The sequence below is a fragment of the Drosophila miranda genome, chromosome 4 (assembly GCF_003369915.1).
Source record: "Drosophila miranda strain MSH22 chromosome 4, D.miranda_PacBio2.1, whole genome shotgun sequence".
Lineage (NCBI taxonomy): Eukaryota > Metazoa > Arthropoda > Insecta > Diptera > Drosophilidae > Drosophila > Drosophila miranda.
Window position 1 is genome coordinate 27,021,985 of NC_046677.1, and position 13,806 is coordinate 27,035,790.

The window sequence follows — 13,806 nt, forward strand, 5'->3', positions numbered from 1 at the left end:
TTATCTACATGCTAAGAATTCTTAAAATCTATAAATCTTTATACCACCAAAACAGCATGAGTCTTCTCATTCCAGTCTCAGCAGAGAAAAACTACATATATATAGGTTTATACCTCTCCCATTTACAACAATAACAATAAAATGTGATCAGTGATACGCTATTCTATTACACTTTATCTAATAGGAGGACTATCTAAGAGTAATCACTATATAATGCCCATCTAAGAGCTGTCAGAAAGTCAATAAACTACAATGCGGTAAGGATACAGATATTACTTACCAAATGCAGGCTATTTTCAAATGAAAATCACAAGGAGTTCTATTCCGGAATGATTGCAGTACTTTTACACTTAATTTACACATTCCCCAAAGCGATAGCCTTATATTTTCCTCCGTTATTTGTTTCCAAAGTAAACCCATTTATTTGAAATATAACAATTTAAGTTTAGATTGAGTTCTAAAGCTTATCCTCAATTAAAAACCTATAACTTTCGCACCTTCCTTTGGTTCTTTTCCACCCGGCACAATCCACTGTTCCCACGAGCCTGGGGCTCATATTTTCCACATGATATAAAAACCAGCCAGCAAGAATAACAAGAACAATATATAACCTCGCCTCACCCGCAGTACTACACCTCCCCAAGCCGACAATTTAGTGTAATTTTAGACATGCAGACTAGAACTCTGAGCTCTGAGCAATGGATGTGGATGGGTTTTTAGAAGGAGTACCACTGGGGGGGGGGAAGACTGTCTCGACTCGTCAGAGACTTTCGCTAGGCTTTTTAGCAGAATAGCAGACAGAGGAGCCAGAGGGCGGGGCTCACATGGCGCATTCTCTATATGGTAAATAGGTATTTTATTTCTACATGCCATAAAGGAGTTTAATGCAGTCAGGTCATGAGATGCGGGTGTATCCCCTTGGTTGCGGATTAGTCAGCTCTAGTTAATCATTGTCGTTCAGCTGACAATTAGATAGGGTATAGCCATTGGCCTGATTCGTGGCCACAGGATTGCCTGACTGCGGTTGCTTTTTGGTTCAGAGCCAAGAAATTATCTCTATCGTTTTGGGAGTCATGCATTCCAATCAGAATGATTCTTCTACCCTTTTAAAACACTTTCAACAGATAAAACATTGTAAGCTTTGATGTCTCTACAGCGACTGGGACTGGGACTGCGATTGCGACGACCTCCGAAAATCGCAATTCGCAATAGTTCAAAGTCATCAAAGTTCAATTCAATCAATTTCCAATAGGGGACAGACAGGTGGATTCTCCCCCTTTATTTCAGCATTGACATTGATAATGAAATTTCAGGACATCAAAACATCAATGGATGTTGTCGTCGTATCAATAACTTAGGTCGTGTGTCACATGGCACTGGGACTGGGGCTGGGGCTGGGGACACATGCATAAATTATCGTCTGGAGTAGGGAGCCTAGAGGAACCAATCTGTCATGTCTGTGTGGCCTACGAGAACCAAACCCCTGCTGTTACCAGCCTCGATTTATGGCCTGCCCAGGCCTTCCACACGCGCTCCACACAACTTGATAAACGGAAGTACTACCTACAGGAGATATCCACCTCGTGGGTGGCGCGTTTTTATTGCAACTTCCGCGTAAACTAACGCGAGTGCAACTCCCATGACATTTGCACTGCTCATCGTCGCCGCATCCGCTCTTCCTGTCACGAATGCTCGCACAGGTGGGCCATGATTTATGGCCCTCCGATTCGCCTTGCAACTTCGCCTCCGTTTCTATGATTATTACACCATTTGCGCAGGAGTTGGGTCGAGAGTGCAATGCGTGGGCTGTCGTTCTGTGAGTGTTCACTGAATGTTCACTGAATGGGTTAACCGCCAATACGTATTTGCCCTTAGCCATTCCGCTCTGTCCCAGGCAAACTATAAAAAATATGCGATTTATGCATGGTTATAGCTGTGGGCCCTTTGGATTTCTGTAATATCCATTTCCATAGTAAATCTTACGTACTTTATGTACTTGTTTTTTGTGTATTCGATCGTTTTTGCATGTACAAAAGATATCAAAAAGGGCTATAACAGGGGACTCTTGGTAACGGAAAGGGTTCTGGAAAGGTATAGGGTTCCCCAAGTGAATACTCTCTTCAGGAGTATAATGAATACGAAAGAACGTTTGTTATCTGAGACCACTCGCCAGATGATCTTTCTTTCCTTCCCTACCAGATTCCCTAAGATTTGAAGCCCTATCAAAAGAAATGTATAATAAATGTTTTCTATTGGTTTTTCTTCCATATTTGGGTACTATTTCCGTGAGATTTAAAAAAATCTATAGTACCTTTGATAGAAAAGTACAAATTGTTAAGAATCTAGCTTTCTTTAATGAATAGTCCCCGGGTTTGAAGTACTTTCTTTAAGTTTTAGTCGGTATTTTATTCAGGTTTTTATTTTGCTTAGCTTTTTTGGGTTTGTTATGCACTCAGGGACCTCTGAAATATCTTTATAATACAACCATCATATTTCAATACTACTTTATTTGAGAAGATTTTGTCCCGAACTTTTTTGCATCTTCATTTCTGATATTCATTAAGGGACAGTCTTTTGTAAGATCTCTTCAAACTTCTGGGCTGTAATCCCAGTTCCCTTTTATATATAAATCCCTATAGCCCTCCATTACTTTCACTTCTGCTCTTGTTTCTTATATACTTCCTCTCAAGGAAATTTCTAGCCATCTGAGACTCCATTGCAAAGTGACAGAAAAGAAGAGGCTGGTCTCCATCGCATCGATGACATTTATGACTTAATTAGCGACTCTTTTCCTTGGCCTTTTGTGAGCGAAACTAACCATATTAGTTTACAGCCTGGCTCTTCGTCATCGTTTTCATTGGCTAATTGAAAGAGAACTATAAAACTTGGGAACAGGAGAACTTCCTTCGTGTGGCAGGATGCCCTGCAAGTGTGTGCAACGCTAATTAATGCCTGGGACGTGCATAAATTTGCCGAAGAGCCTGACATTTATGCCCTTTGCCATTCGCCATTTTGCCATTAAAATTGATAATTGCCCCACGTAGAGGGGCGACAATAAATATCCCCAGGATGCTGAGTGCCGAAGAGGCGCAGTGGGTGGAATATTGAAATGTGATTCTCTCGTGAGAGATCCTTTGTCGCGGGATTTACCTCGACTCCGGCTCCAGATTGCACTGCACAAAGTCAATGAGGAAATCCTCCTCGATCTGGATCTCCCTCATGTGCGAGGGTTTTCGTATGCGTTTCTTTTTCGATTTCGTGGACATCGTTGGTCATCTTTGGCCTCAAGGAGTCACTGGCACGTTAGTCCCTCATTTTTGCACGGGGATTCGACACGGGACGACTGGCTTATGCGGGAGGAACTCGGCGGAACTTTCACGGAACAAAGGCGACCGGCGAATGGGGCGACCTTTGACTGGGATTCCTGGTTTTGGTGCCGCTCGTGGCACACATGTGTGTGGCGTCGAGTGGCAGACGCCAGCTCCCACTATGCTTCACTTTTACTTTTACTTTTTCTGTCGGCGTCGCCGTCGCCGTCGCCGTTTCGCCCTCTCATGCCGCATGGTTTCGCGTTTCAGTCAGCCGCGATTTCAGTCCTGGCATTGCCTTTCCAGTTCTGGCATTGTCCTGGTGGTAGTCCCATCGCATGTTGTTGTGCGGGAACCCAGCGTAAAGCGTTTAATGCTAGGCGTAATGACATGACACCATGTCAATATAATGACAAAGTATACGACGCAGTGTGTCAACAAGTTCCCCATTGTACGACTACATACACTGGCGAAAGATTTGTGGACTCTAAAGGAAGTCCACTAGCTTTAAAGGATTGATGGAGATGTCAACTGTTAACAAAGAGAGCTCATTTTTAGTAGGCATGGGGTTTACCCAGACAGGAGGTGATATTTCAAAAAAATCCACCATTAAAGGTGCAATGGGAACTTGAAGGCACCAACACTGGGGTGAATGAACCAGTAGGTGCTGTTATGAGCGCGATGAACGAGGTATTTTTGGATAACCACAGAGAAAGAAGATCTCTTTCTACAGAGTATCTGTCGCTCGTTTTGGTGAGGAAGAGGATTCAAAGATGTTTTAGTCTTTCATTTGTTTAAACTTACTTAGAGACTGTAGAAGGAATTTCTTTTAATTTTTGTAATCCAACAAAAATCAGAAAAATTAGATATCCTCTAACTAAGATCGAATTAGGTGCACAGTTCTACAGGAGGTGTATCGTATCCTCTCCCTGTCGAAGGGGAACGCGATATAACGGCTGCTGTTGATGTGAGAAGGGTAAGAGATAGAGACAGATGCTGATGACAAAACATCAAATCAATCAGACGGTATTTATTCCAGTTCAGAGAATCTTTTCCTATTGTCTTTATTCTTTTCAACCTATCCTTCCACAAATATCTTCTGAATACCTGATCCATAGGATTTTCTTGAGCTTTAATCATAAAAATCCTCAAAGAACCTACATCCAAAGAATTTATTTTAGTTACACCACCCTTTAGTCTCCACCTTTGGAAGATCCCTCCTTTTTTCGTTCAGTGCAATGAAATCGCCGAAAAGTTTCGAAGGTTTTCCATCCTGTAGGTCTGTAGGTGACAGCTCTATTTCTATGCTGCGGGACTGGAAATCAGCTCCTAGTACTAACTATTTCCCTTACTCCCTTTCGCTTTTGCTGTTGCCTTTGGTTTATGGCCAACAACTGTCGGTGTTTATTTCACCGTTAGAACTCGTTTTTCCTTGTCACAGTATCTGCATATGTGTGTGTGTGTGTGTTTAGTTTTTGTGAGCTCGAAATCGGCGACTTAAAGTTTTCCCCGCAAGAGAATGGCACGGGCCTGGACTCGGAAGGGAGTCTCACATTACCGCTGAAACCAGATAACAATTTCGCTTTAGGGCCGTCTTTCATGCGAACAAGACATACAATAATTTCCTCTAATCGACTCGGAGCGCGGAAATTGAGCAAACACTTTGTATCGAGCTCGGGGATTCCATTGGTTAGAGGTGGGTACCTCCTTCGCTTTGACACTGACATTGCAACGTGCAACAACGATGGCAGCCACTTTCCGAAACTCGTCTCGTATTTGTTGGCAGCGCCCTGTTATTTCCGGTCTATGCCACTGAACAATTTTGAGGCATCTTTGCCCCCAAAAACTTTAATTGCAACGTCTTCCGTCTTCCGACAGCGCGAAAAGGTTTCCGCTCACATTTCAACAAATAACTTTGATTGTTCCGTTCCGTTTCGTTTTTCTTCGTTTTAAGCACTTTCATCTCTTCGTTTTTGAGTACTTTGTGGCTTCAAAGGATACTCCATAGTCAGCTCCACTTTATGTCTGGTTTGTGCGTTAACTTAGGGGGTCTTCTGGGAGGCAATGCGGGCAACTGCAGCTTGCTTCTTCCTCTAAAACTGCTTCATTCCATTGGAGTGTCATTTACTACATGTTTCTGAGTGAAATCACATTATGAATTTATTAAATTCTGGAAATCTGATAACTCTAGTCTTTGTTGAACTATTTTCATTCCAAAGTTCTAGATAAAAGGTACAACTTGGTGCCCATCTATCAATCCTCCTCTACCTCCAAAAACACTTTACGAGTGGGGTTGTGTCTTTGCTAAATATTAAAAGGAAAACGCGCGGGTGTTTGTCCCCGCTAAGCTTTTGAAAAGACTTTTTCTGCGGTACACTGAAAACATTATTGGCACTTTGAATGGCAACAAATCGAGCTCTAAAGAAACTATGAAATGTGGAGAATAGATCCAACTTGTCTCTGTTGTTCAAGATTCTCCTTATAATATGGAAAATGCAAGCTGTAAGGATGGATTTATCAAAAATCATCTTAAACAGTCATAATCGAACACTAAAATCCAGCGCGTTTACAGATGGAAATATGGATGTATAACTATGTATTATCAAATCTAATTCCTGTAAATTAATAAATAGCTCTGGCTATACATGCATCCTTGATATCAAGCTCTCAAAATGCATCTTTAATTCCAAAAACTATCAAAAAAAGCACAAGAGTATACAACACAGGTCCCCGAGATGAACAAATTTGAAACGGAGTCTTGTTAAAGACGCGAATATAAATACATATCTCATTACTCATATAATCTTTGCTTCCAAAAACGAATCCAGTAGGTACTGGTCAAGATATATGAAACTCAGATTCTATATAAGAAATATATTAAAACACAGCTCTGTACTCCGATAAAAGAATCCCAAATCCCCAATCCTAAATAAAACAGTCCTTCAAGCATTCTATGTCGTTTAACTAATTTAAACCTTCTCCACAATATACCCCACTTTCTCTAGCAAACACCGTATAGTCCTTACGTGCACTTGACCAGATCCTCCAGGTCCTCCGCTGACAAAGCGTACTCGGGATCCAAGCTCGGGCCATGGCGTTTTTTGCTTCTACTGCGATGCTTGCGACGGAGTCCGCTCGAAGGCTTCGAACCGGATCTCAGAGGAAGGTTATCACTGGACTGGACACTGGTTCTGGGAACGGGTGTATCCGCAATGATGGCCATGCCGCTGGTGGAGCGATCGTCGGGGTACTTGGCCGCTGTGGCGGCGGCGCTGGCGGCCGCAACTTCCTCGGCCTTGGCCTTCTCCGCGAAGCTGTCGCGTCGCCAGGAGGGCGTGAGAGTGCGCAGGACATTCTGGGTGTCCGCGTAACCCTCGTAGTTGTAGCGCTTCCGGAGGCTCAGCCCGGACAGATACTCGAGCGTCTGCCACACGTTCATCTTGTTCGCACTGTAGCAGGGCTCGTCGTCGACTGACCAGCAAGCGTTGCGTGCTATGCGCTGGGCCAGGAGCATCGTCACGGTGGCACAGCGCTTGCCTGGCGGCGGTGGGGCCCATTCCAGCGACTCTGAGCGAGCAACAGTCGCCCCCCCGATTCCTCCGACCCGAGCGCCTGTGAGTGACATATGCGGAACAGTTTGTTTAGCAACGTCCCAGAGTCCCAACGCCCCAACGTCCCACGACGTCCAGGTGTACGGTTCACGTCAGTTGTCTTGTGTAGCACAAATTGAAATGTAATTAAGTTTCCTTCGGCGTTGTGCATTTAAAACTTCGTCCTCATCCTTCTTCTATTTTGTTGGGACTACTATATGACTATACTGTGGCGTGCGAAGCCTCCGACGACCGAACTTCATGTGAGACGCCAGCCGATCGGCGCTGGGTGGTGTTATCCGTGTATCTGCTGTATCCGTGCCCGTGTCCGTGTCCGTTGCGTGGCAGCCACGCGTTCGTACTCGGGTGTTTATTGTATCCATTTTGCGCCATTAAAAATAATATCATTCTGATTGAGTGACGCGCCGCTTAAGTACTTTCTTCGCTGTCCTCGTACTGACACCGTTTTCCGCTTCATTCGCTTCACTTTGATTTCCCTTTTTATTGAACACGCAAAGTGTCGGCTCGGGGCCGGGGGGCACCGATAGAATAGAGCACATTACCCCGTTCTCGGTTCCATTATATTCCGATCCATTGTGGGATACGCAGCTTAGACGAAAGTTTGCCCTTGCCCCCTTCTTTGGGCCATAAACTTTAGATTGATGGGTGTTTTTATGGACAAGGGAAGATACTTTATCTATTGATATGGCAAAGAGTTATGGCCAAGAAATGGTAGCAAGTAGTAGGCTAGGAAGTTGTATGAGTATTACTGAAGGACAAAAGGTTGACTGATCGATTATACATTCAGTCTTTTGAGGATGGGTTCTGACTGATCAACAGAAATATATTTATGGCTAACAAATCAGCTTATTATTGGGGTTCTATGGAGGTAATTAGACGCTACTTTTTTGTTGACTTTTTTAGGGGTTATCTTGAGGATATGGCAGAGAATTTCTCAGCGGAAGAAACTATCTTTTTTTCATATAAAAAAGTTTCGGGTTGTCGTCGTTCCGATGGGCGAGCTAAGCAAGTGAGTCAGGGGTTGACGCACGAGGGCAGGTGGCAGGGATTCAAAACGAATGAAGAAGGACGGAACGGAAGTGCTAAAAGGCTGCTTCCATGCCAATCCGAATAAGTATATCTTTTCTAGAGAATGTGTTCCACATCGACGTACGAATGAGGCCTCAAAAAGTTCTTGTTTCAAGCTTTGGAAGATAAAAATAACGAAAGGCTATTCAAAGTTTATTCCATTAAGAACAGGAAAAAGTCAAGAAGGGAACACCCACTGTAACTAATAGTTTCTTATTCCATTCACACCTTCCTGAACCTTGAAGGAGGATTCCATGAACATTGACACCACAGAGAACACCGAGAACCCGAGTGAACCGACGACCCAGTGAGCAAAAACCAAAGCCAATTTCCCTTTTCCATCACTTGTTCCCCAATTACTTGGAAAAGTTTTGCCGACAGCCGATGGCTGCACTTGCTCCTCCGAGCTCCATCCCCCACCCCCCCAGGCTGGTGTTCATGGAGGAGGCACTGAGGCATCTATCAAATGCTTCGTTAGCATCGCGTGACTAAACTTAGTCCGGAAATTAGCGACCTCCACTCGAGGAACGGGGCTGCCAGAAGAATGGTGCTCCAAAAGGAGCGAATTTTGGCAAGTTTTAAGTTTTAGGAAGCGAATGGAGGAAACGTGAGAGAACCAGAGCTAATCTTATCAGACAATGTGATGCAATCGAGTATAAGTATTTCCCGCGAGAGAGTGGGGGCCACGATAATTGCCATGGAAATATTTCTGGGTGTGGCTCTTGCGCCTGACACTCTGATGGATGCAATAAAATATTATGAGCATGGCTGTGGCAAAGAATCTTAATTGAATGGCAGCGGCAGTGGCAGCGGTGGTTCCTTCACTGGCGCCAATCGGTGTCAGAACGAAACGACCACTCGACGGCAATGGGAGCTGGCACACGTGTCGTGTGTTTGAGGCTGAGAGCGATTCAATGGGCTGTACTCACGCAACAATGACATCGGGATCCTCCCACCACTTCTTGTGCGAGGGCTGCAGCAGCAGACTAACCTGACGCCAGTGGTTCTTGTGCACCACCTAGGTATATGGCCATATCATTCGATTATTCCCACTTTTTGCCAGGGCTCCAACTTACTTTGTATTTTTTGGGATCGTAGGCACTGTGATCTTTGTCGGAGAACACCAGACGAGCCATTCTGCCGCGCTTCCGGGTATTCTTTCTACCTTTTTTGGTTTATATGGTTTTCTGTTTTGGGGGAAATATTTTATATGTTGTATTGCAGGACTGATGATTTTGTGTGTTTGCCAACTTGTCGGACTGACAGTTGACTGACAGGGGACCATGAAATGGAATTATTTAAGATATATTATTCAACCACAAAGTGTACTACATATATGGATCGATGGATTCAGTTTTCAGCATTCGGAATACGAAAGAAATATTTATTAGGCGTCAGAGGCTAGCTCTCCATCTAAAGATTTCTTCCACAGAGCTATAAGTTCTAGCTAGTCCTGGGATCTGGTAAAGCATATAATAGTAATAGAATAGTAGTCTTATTCTCTATGGAGTTTTGAAGGTCTTACTAGTGAGAATAAATATATTTTTCCATCAAAAGCTTTGCATAAAAACCTTATTTCAATTCAAATATATTATGTAGAAGACGTACAAGAAGAATGTCTGTCAATAAAACTATCTTTTGGATCAGTTTTCAAGGTTTTCTTGTACCTAGATCTCAGATATAAGCATTTCTCGGAATCTAAGGCTCTGTTAAGAGAGACCCTCTTCGAAAACCTTTCTTAGATCGAAGGAAAACCCACCACTCCATGGTTTTTTTGCATCCCAATTCTTTTACAGTCTCATTTTAGGCACCACTCTATCCCACAGCCGCGAGCATAGCCCCCGCATTGGCTGCATTAGCGATATGCAAATCGGTATATCTATATAGTACATATATGTATGTTACATATATCTGCATCGATCGAGACCAAAATGGTTCGGTCTAACCCCTGGCGGCGGCTGGGGCATTAATTTCAGGGCAGACTTATTGAACTGAATATAATTATATTCAGCTGATGAAATTTTAATGGACAGCCGAGTGTTCGACTGTGTACTGTACTGTACTGTGCGAGTGAGTGAGTGAGTGGTTCGCCCATCCATTGTTGTTAGGGGAGATATTACAGACATGTGGGGTGGGGGCTGGGGCTGGGGGTTTGTGGGGCTGTTGTTTGTGCCGGTTTCAATTGATTGGCCGAATCAAATGTGTCTTGTCCGGTTGGTATCTTGTCAACCGGCGTGGCTAATTGTCGCCGCACTTGAACGGTGTCTATGGCCCATGGGCTCGGAGATCTCTTTGCCCTGGCCATGAGCAGAATCGAGTTTGTTTGTTCTCCAGGGGCCACTGGCCAGTTTCCGCATTAGTGCAGCAAACATACCGAGAACTGGCCTTATATGCTAAATGGTATTATGGATCTCTCGCTCTCGATCGTTAGAGCTATAAAAACGCCGTGACCACCGGCAGATGTCAGTTAGTAACGTTTCAATCGTCGCTTAGATCACCAGAAGCCAACATGAAGGTAGGATACTCGCGATTTTCCCTACAACCAGCCAGGAATTAACTCTCTCTCTCTCTCTCTCGCTTCCAGTTCGCCGTTGTCGTAGTCTTGTTCGCCCTGGCCTATGGAGTCAACAGCTCTGTGGTGCCGCTGCTGACCAGCATCCATGGCGGTCATGTGCTGGTGGGTGCTGGACCCGCCGTTGCCGGTTCGGTGGCCATCCAGGCCTCAGCTGTGCCCGCTGCCGTGCCCCTGGTCCTGTCCCCAGCTGCACCCGTGCTCATCCAGTCGGCCCCAGCCCATGCCACCATTGTGGCCGCCCATCCGCCCGCTGTGGTCGCAGTGGCTGCTCCCCCTGCCAGCTATGTGGCCAAGACCCGTGGCGCCCTCCACGTGGCACCCCTGCCCGGACACTCGCAGTCGGCGGCCTCCGTCAACCTGGAGCCCGCACCAGGCACCTGGTAATCATCCACTGAAACGGAACCCCCTGGATAAACGATATCTTTGACCTTGCCAGCGATTGTCTCTGTCGCGCCGTCTCTCTGTCTCTATCTTCAAGTCATGTTTGGTTTTAGTTTCCCAAAGGTTTTTCCACTTGCCATCTGCCTCGGACCTCACGCACTCCTCACAAAACTTTCTTCAGCAAATCTAAGTCAATCTCTGAGTCCTTCCTATCGATTTCTGCTTTATTTTCTCTTATGTTATCATCTGAAAAAATTGTTTCTTTGAATAAAAAACTGTTATCAAAACAAATGAGGGAAAGGTGATTTTTCGAAGGGGATTTCTTAGGGATCACCTTTCGATCCCCGTTCTATCCATATTCCCTGCTCCCACGCCTTCAAAGTCTTGAAGTCTCTGCAAATATTAGACAGCTAAATAGCTCGCAAAACGAATCTCGATCGATTACCGATGCCAGCAATTAATCAATTCCGGGGCCGCCTCGATCCAGCATCGATCAGCAAGCTACTTTGAACCAGACCCAAAGCAGGGGCGTTGACAAAGCCGCTCTCTGGAAAAGCAGCCAAAGACAAGCCCAGGCAGCTGGACTACATTGTTGCCAACTGGTTGGAGACCCCAGAGACCAGAGACCAACAAAACTGAAATCGAGAGTACCGAGAGTACGGGTACGAGTACCCGATAAACTGGAGCAGGGGGCGGTTTGCCTTGATCGCCGCACACTCGCACTTGCAATTATTAATAGAAAATGTGGCGCGTAATAGACGGTAACAAAAGCAACAGCTCTATATGGCCAAGACGGCGACAGAGCACGGAGGACAGAGCACGGACCCCGGTTAAGTAATGTGTCTATGCAAATGCAGTTGCAGCTCAGATCCGCCTCAACGCCCACTTGGGGCTCTTAGGAGCCCCGCTTTAGTGCTTTTCGTTCCCGTTTCCGCAGCCCAAGACTCCGCATTGACCAAAATAATGATAAGCCAAAAAGTGCTCTGAGCTTTCAATAAAAGTGTCAATCGTGGGGGTAAAAACAAGCGAGGAATTTGGCACTTTAGAGGGTCGACACTTTTGATACCCTTGCAGAACTTTTGGCGCAAAAATCTCTGCATTAGCAACGGCTAATCACAGCTCTAATACCCCCTGGTTGGAGGGTACAACAGACGCCATCAGAGGGGGAGACAAGCAGCAAACAGCAGCATTTTTGCCGCTGTTGTTCGGTGTCGTGTCGGCAGCCAAGCCCCATAGCAATTGGCCATAAATCTGGTCCCCAGCCCCAGCCACCATTCACTTTTGTTTCTTACTCGATCAGCGGCCCCTGGCCCCACCCTGCTGCTGTTAGCTGCGTGCGTGTAAATGCAAGACGCATGACGCAGCCACTGCAACTGCCTCCTCCTCCTCCATCTCTGGTGGCAAGTTCAAGTTTACGCACTGCTCTGTCTGCGGTCTGTGGGCTTCCTGCTCGACAGGTTCAACGGACGGCAACGCACTTGAGCAAAACGCATTCGTAGTCGCATTTTCTTGGTTTCTGGTTTTTTGGCACGCAGCACGCACGGAATCGAGTTCAAGTTGGCCCACTATAAACCCCTTTTTTGTGGGGGCTCTATGGGTATTATCTCATACCGCTTTTTGCTGCGTTGCGTGTGTGGGCGATGAGTCATTGAATAAGGTCAGTAGACCAATAAAGGATCGGATCGCGGCTTTAAGCGAACTGATTCATTCGAAACAGAACCGAGACCACGAGAACATATGGCTGCCAGACCTGCCAGTGGGAGTCGGTAAGCCATTTGCTGGACTCGCAAGACATGACCGAATGCCAGCAAAAAGTATTTCGTAATAGCCCACAGTCTGGTGTACAGCTTTCTTATCCGCACCCACAACTGGTTGGCTGGTTGGCTGGTGGCCTAAATATAGTAACAACCTGTAACCAAATATACGCCAGAGCAACAGAGAGACAAGCACTCGTATCTCGTGTTGCATGAACCGCCTGCAACTGGAAGCAGCCACTTGCTAACGTCATAAACACACTACTAACGTGGCCCATAGAACTTGTCCAATTGGCCGTTCTGCGGGTACTAGAGCTCTCTGTTAGTTGTGACAGTTGTGACTACGATTTAGTGACAGCCGCGACCGCGTAAGTGGTTAATTATTGGCTTCGCCTAATGACCATTAACCGATGCCTTAGCATACTAATTGTATCTGGATTAATTGCCCCCAGATCTTGATCGTAAACCAACGGTTTTCAATCGATTACGTCTACGATTGGCCATTGCATCATCAGCACAGAGCACAGTCCCAAAAAATAGTAACAATTGCACTTCGGAGGCCACATCGACCGAACGGCCGACCACTCGAAAATTCCTCGCAACGGAGTCGAGTGTGATTGCCTGTGTTGTGTGTACGTTAATTAAATTAACTTAAATAGTCTAGAAATTAAAACGGATACAAGTTGGTGGAATAGTCGACGGGGAATTGCTCTTAGCTCCTAGATATCCTTCCAACACCTTAATTGATCAGTGCTGGAAAGAGAACTGACTTTCTGCTTCCCCCTTTAGTGTTGCAAAGCGTTGCTTCAGCTGGGTACTGTACTTTAAGCCTTGATTTCCGTATAGGCATCTGGAGCTAAGATTTACATCCATCCACTATTTAAAACTCCCTTTTAGGGCTGTCAGATGTACATTTGAACATTCAACATTTCAAAACCCTATTCTATTCAAAGCTTTCCTGAACCAGTGCTGGAAAGCGTGCCTTCCTTTAGCGGTACAAGAGTTCTTTATCTTATACTCAGTGCCTTAAAGCGCATCTTTAGCATTTGAAGACTTTCTTTTAAAGTTTTCCCCATTCCCAAATCAGTGTTGCCAAGATTTCTTTATCC

General features: G+C 45.3%; 2 protein-coding genes across 3 annotated transcripts in view; one reads left to right on the top strand and one right to left on the bottom strand.

Moving 5' to 3' along the window:
• LOC108162942 (intersectin-2) overlaps window positions 1–13,806 on the bottom strand; it is a 36,452-nt gene that overhangs the window by 5,408 nt on the left and 17,238 nt on the right. Inside the window, exons 1-2 of one of the 2 annotated variants that reach the window (XM_017297933.2) lie at window positions 9,064–9,244; window positions 8,917–9,005 (exon numbers count right to left, since the gene is read on the bottom strand). The exons of the other annotated variant lie outside the window; for it this stretch is intronic. Coding sequence (XP_017153422.1) covers window positions 8,917–9,005; window positions 9,064–9,123 — 149 coding nt within the window. The 5' untranslated portion in view covers window positions 9,124–9,244. Of the gene's footprint in view, window positions 1–8,916; window positions 9,006–9,063; window positions 9,245–13,806 lie in introns of those variants that run through there. 2 annotated transcript variants of the gene reach the window in all.
• LOC108162949 (adult cuticle protein 1) lies at window positions 10,394–11,234 on the top strand. The gene is made up of 2 exons (XM_017297944.2): window positions 10,394–10,502; window positions 10,572–11,234. Exons 1-2 carry the CDS (start codon window positions 10,497–10,499, stop codon window positions 10,944–10,946), a joined length of 381 nt encoding a protein of 126 aa, XP_017153433.1. The 5' UTR covers window positions 10,394–10,496; the 3' UTR covers window positions 10,947–11,234.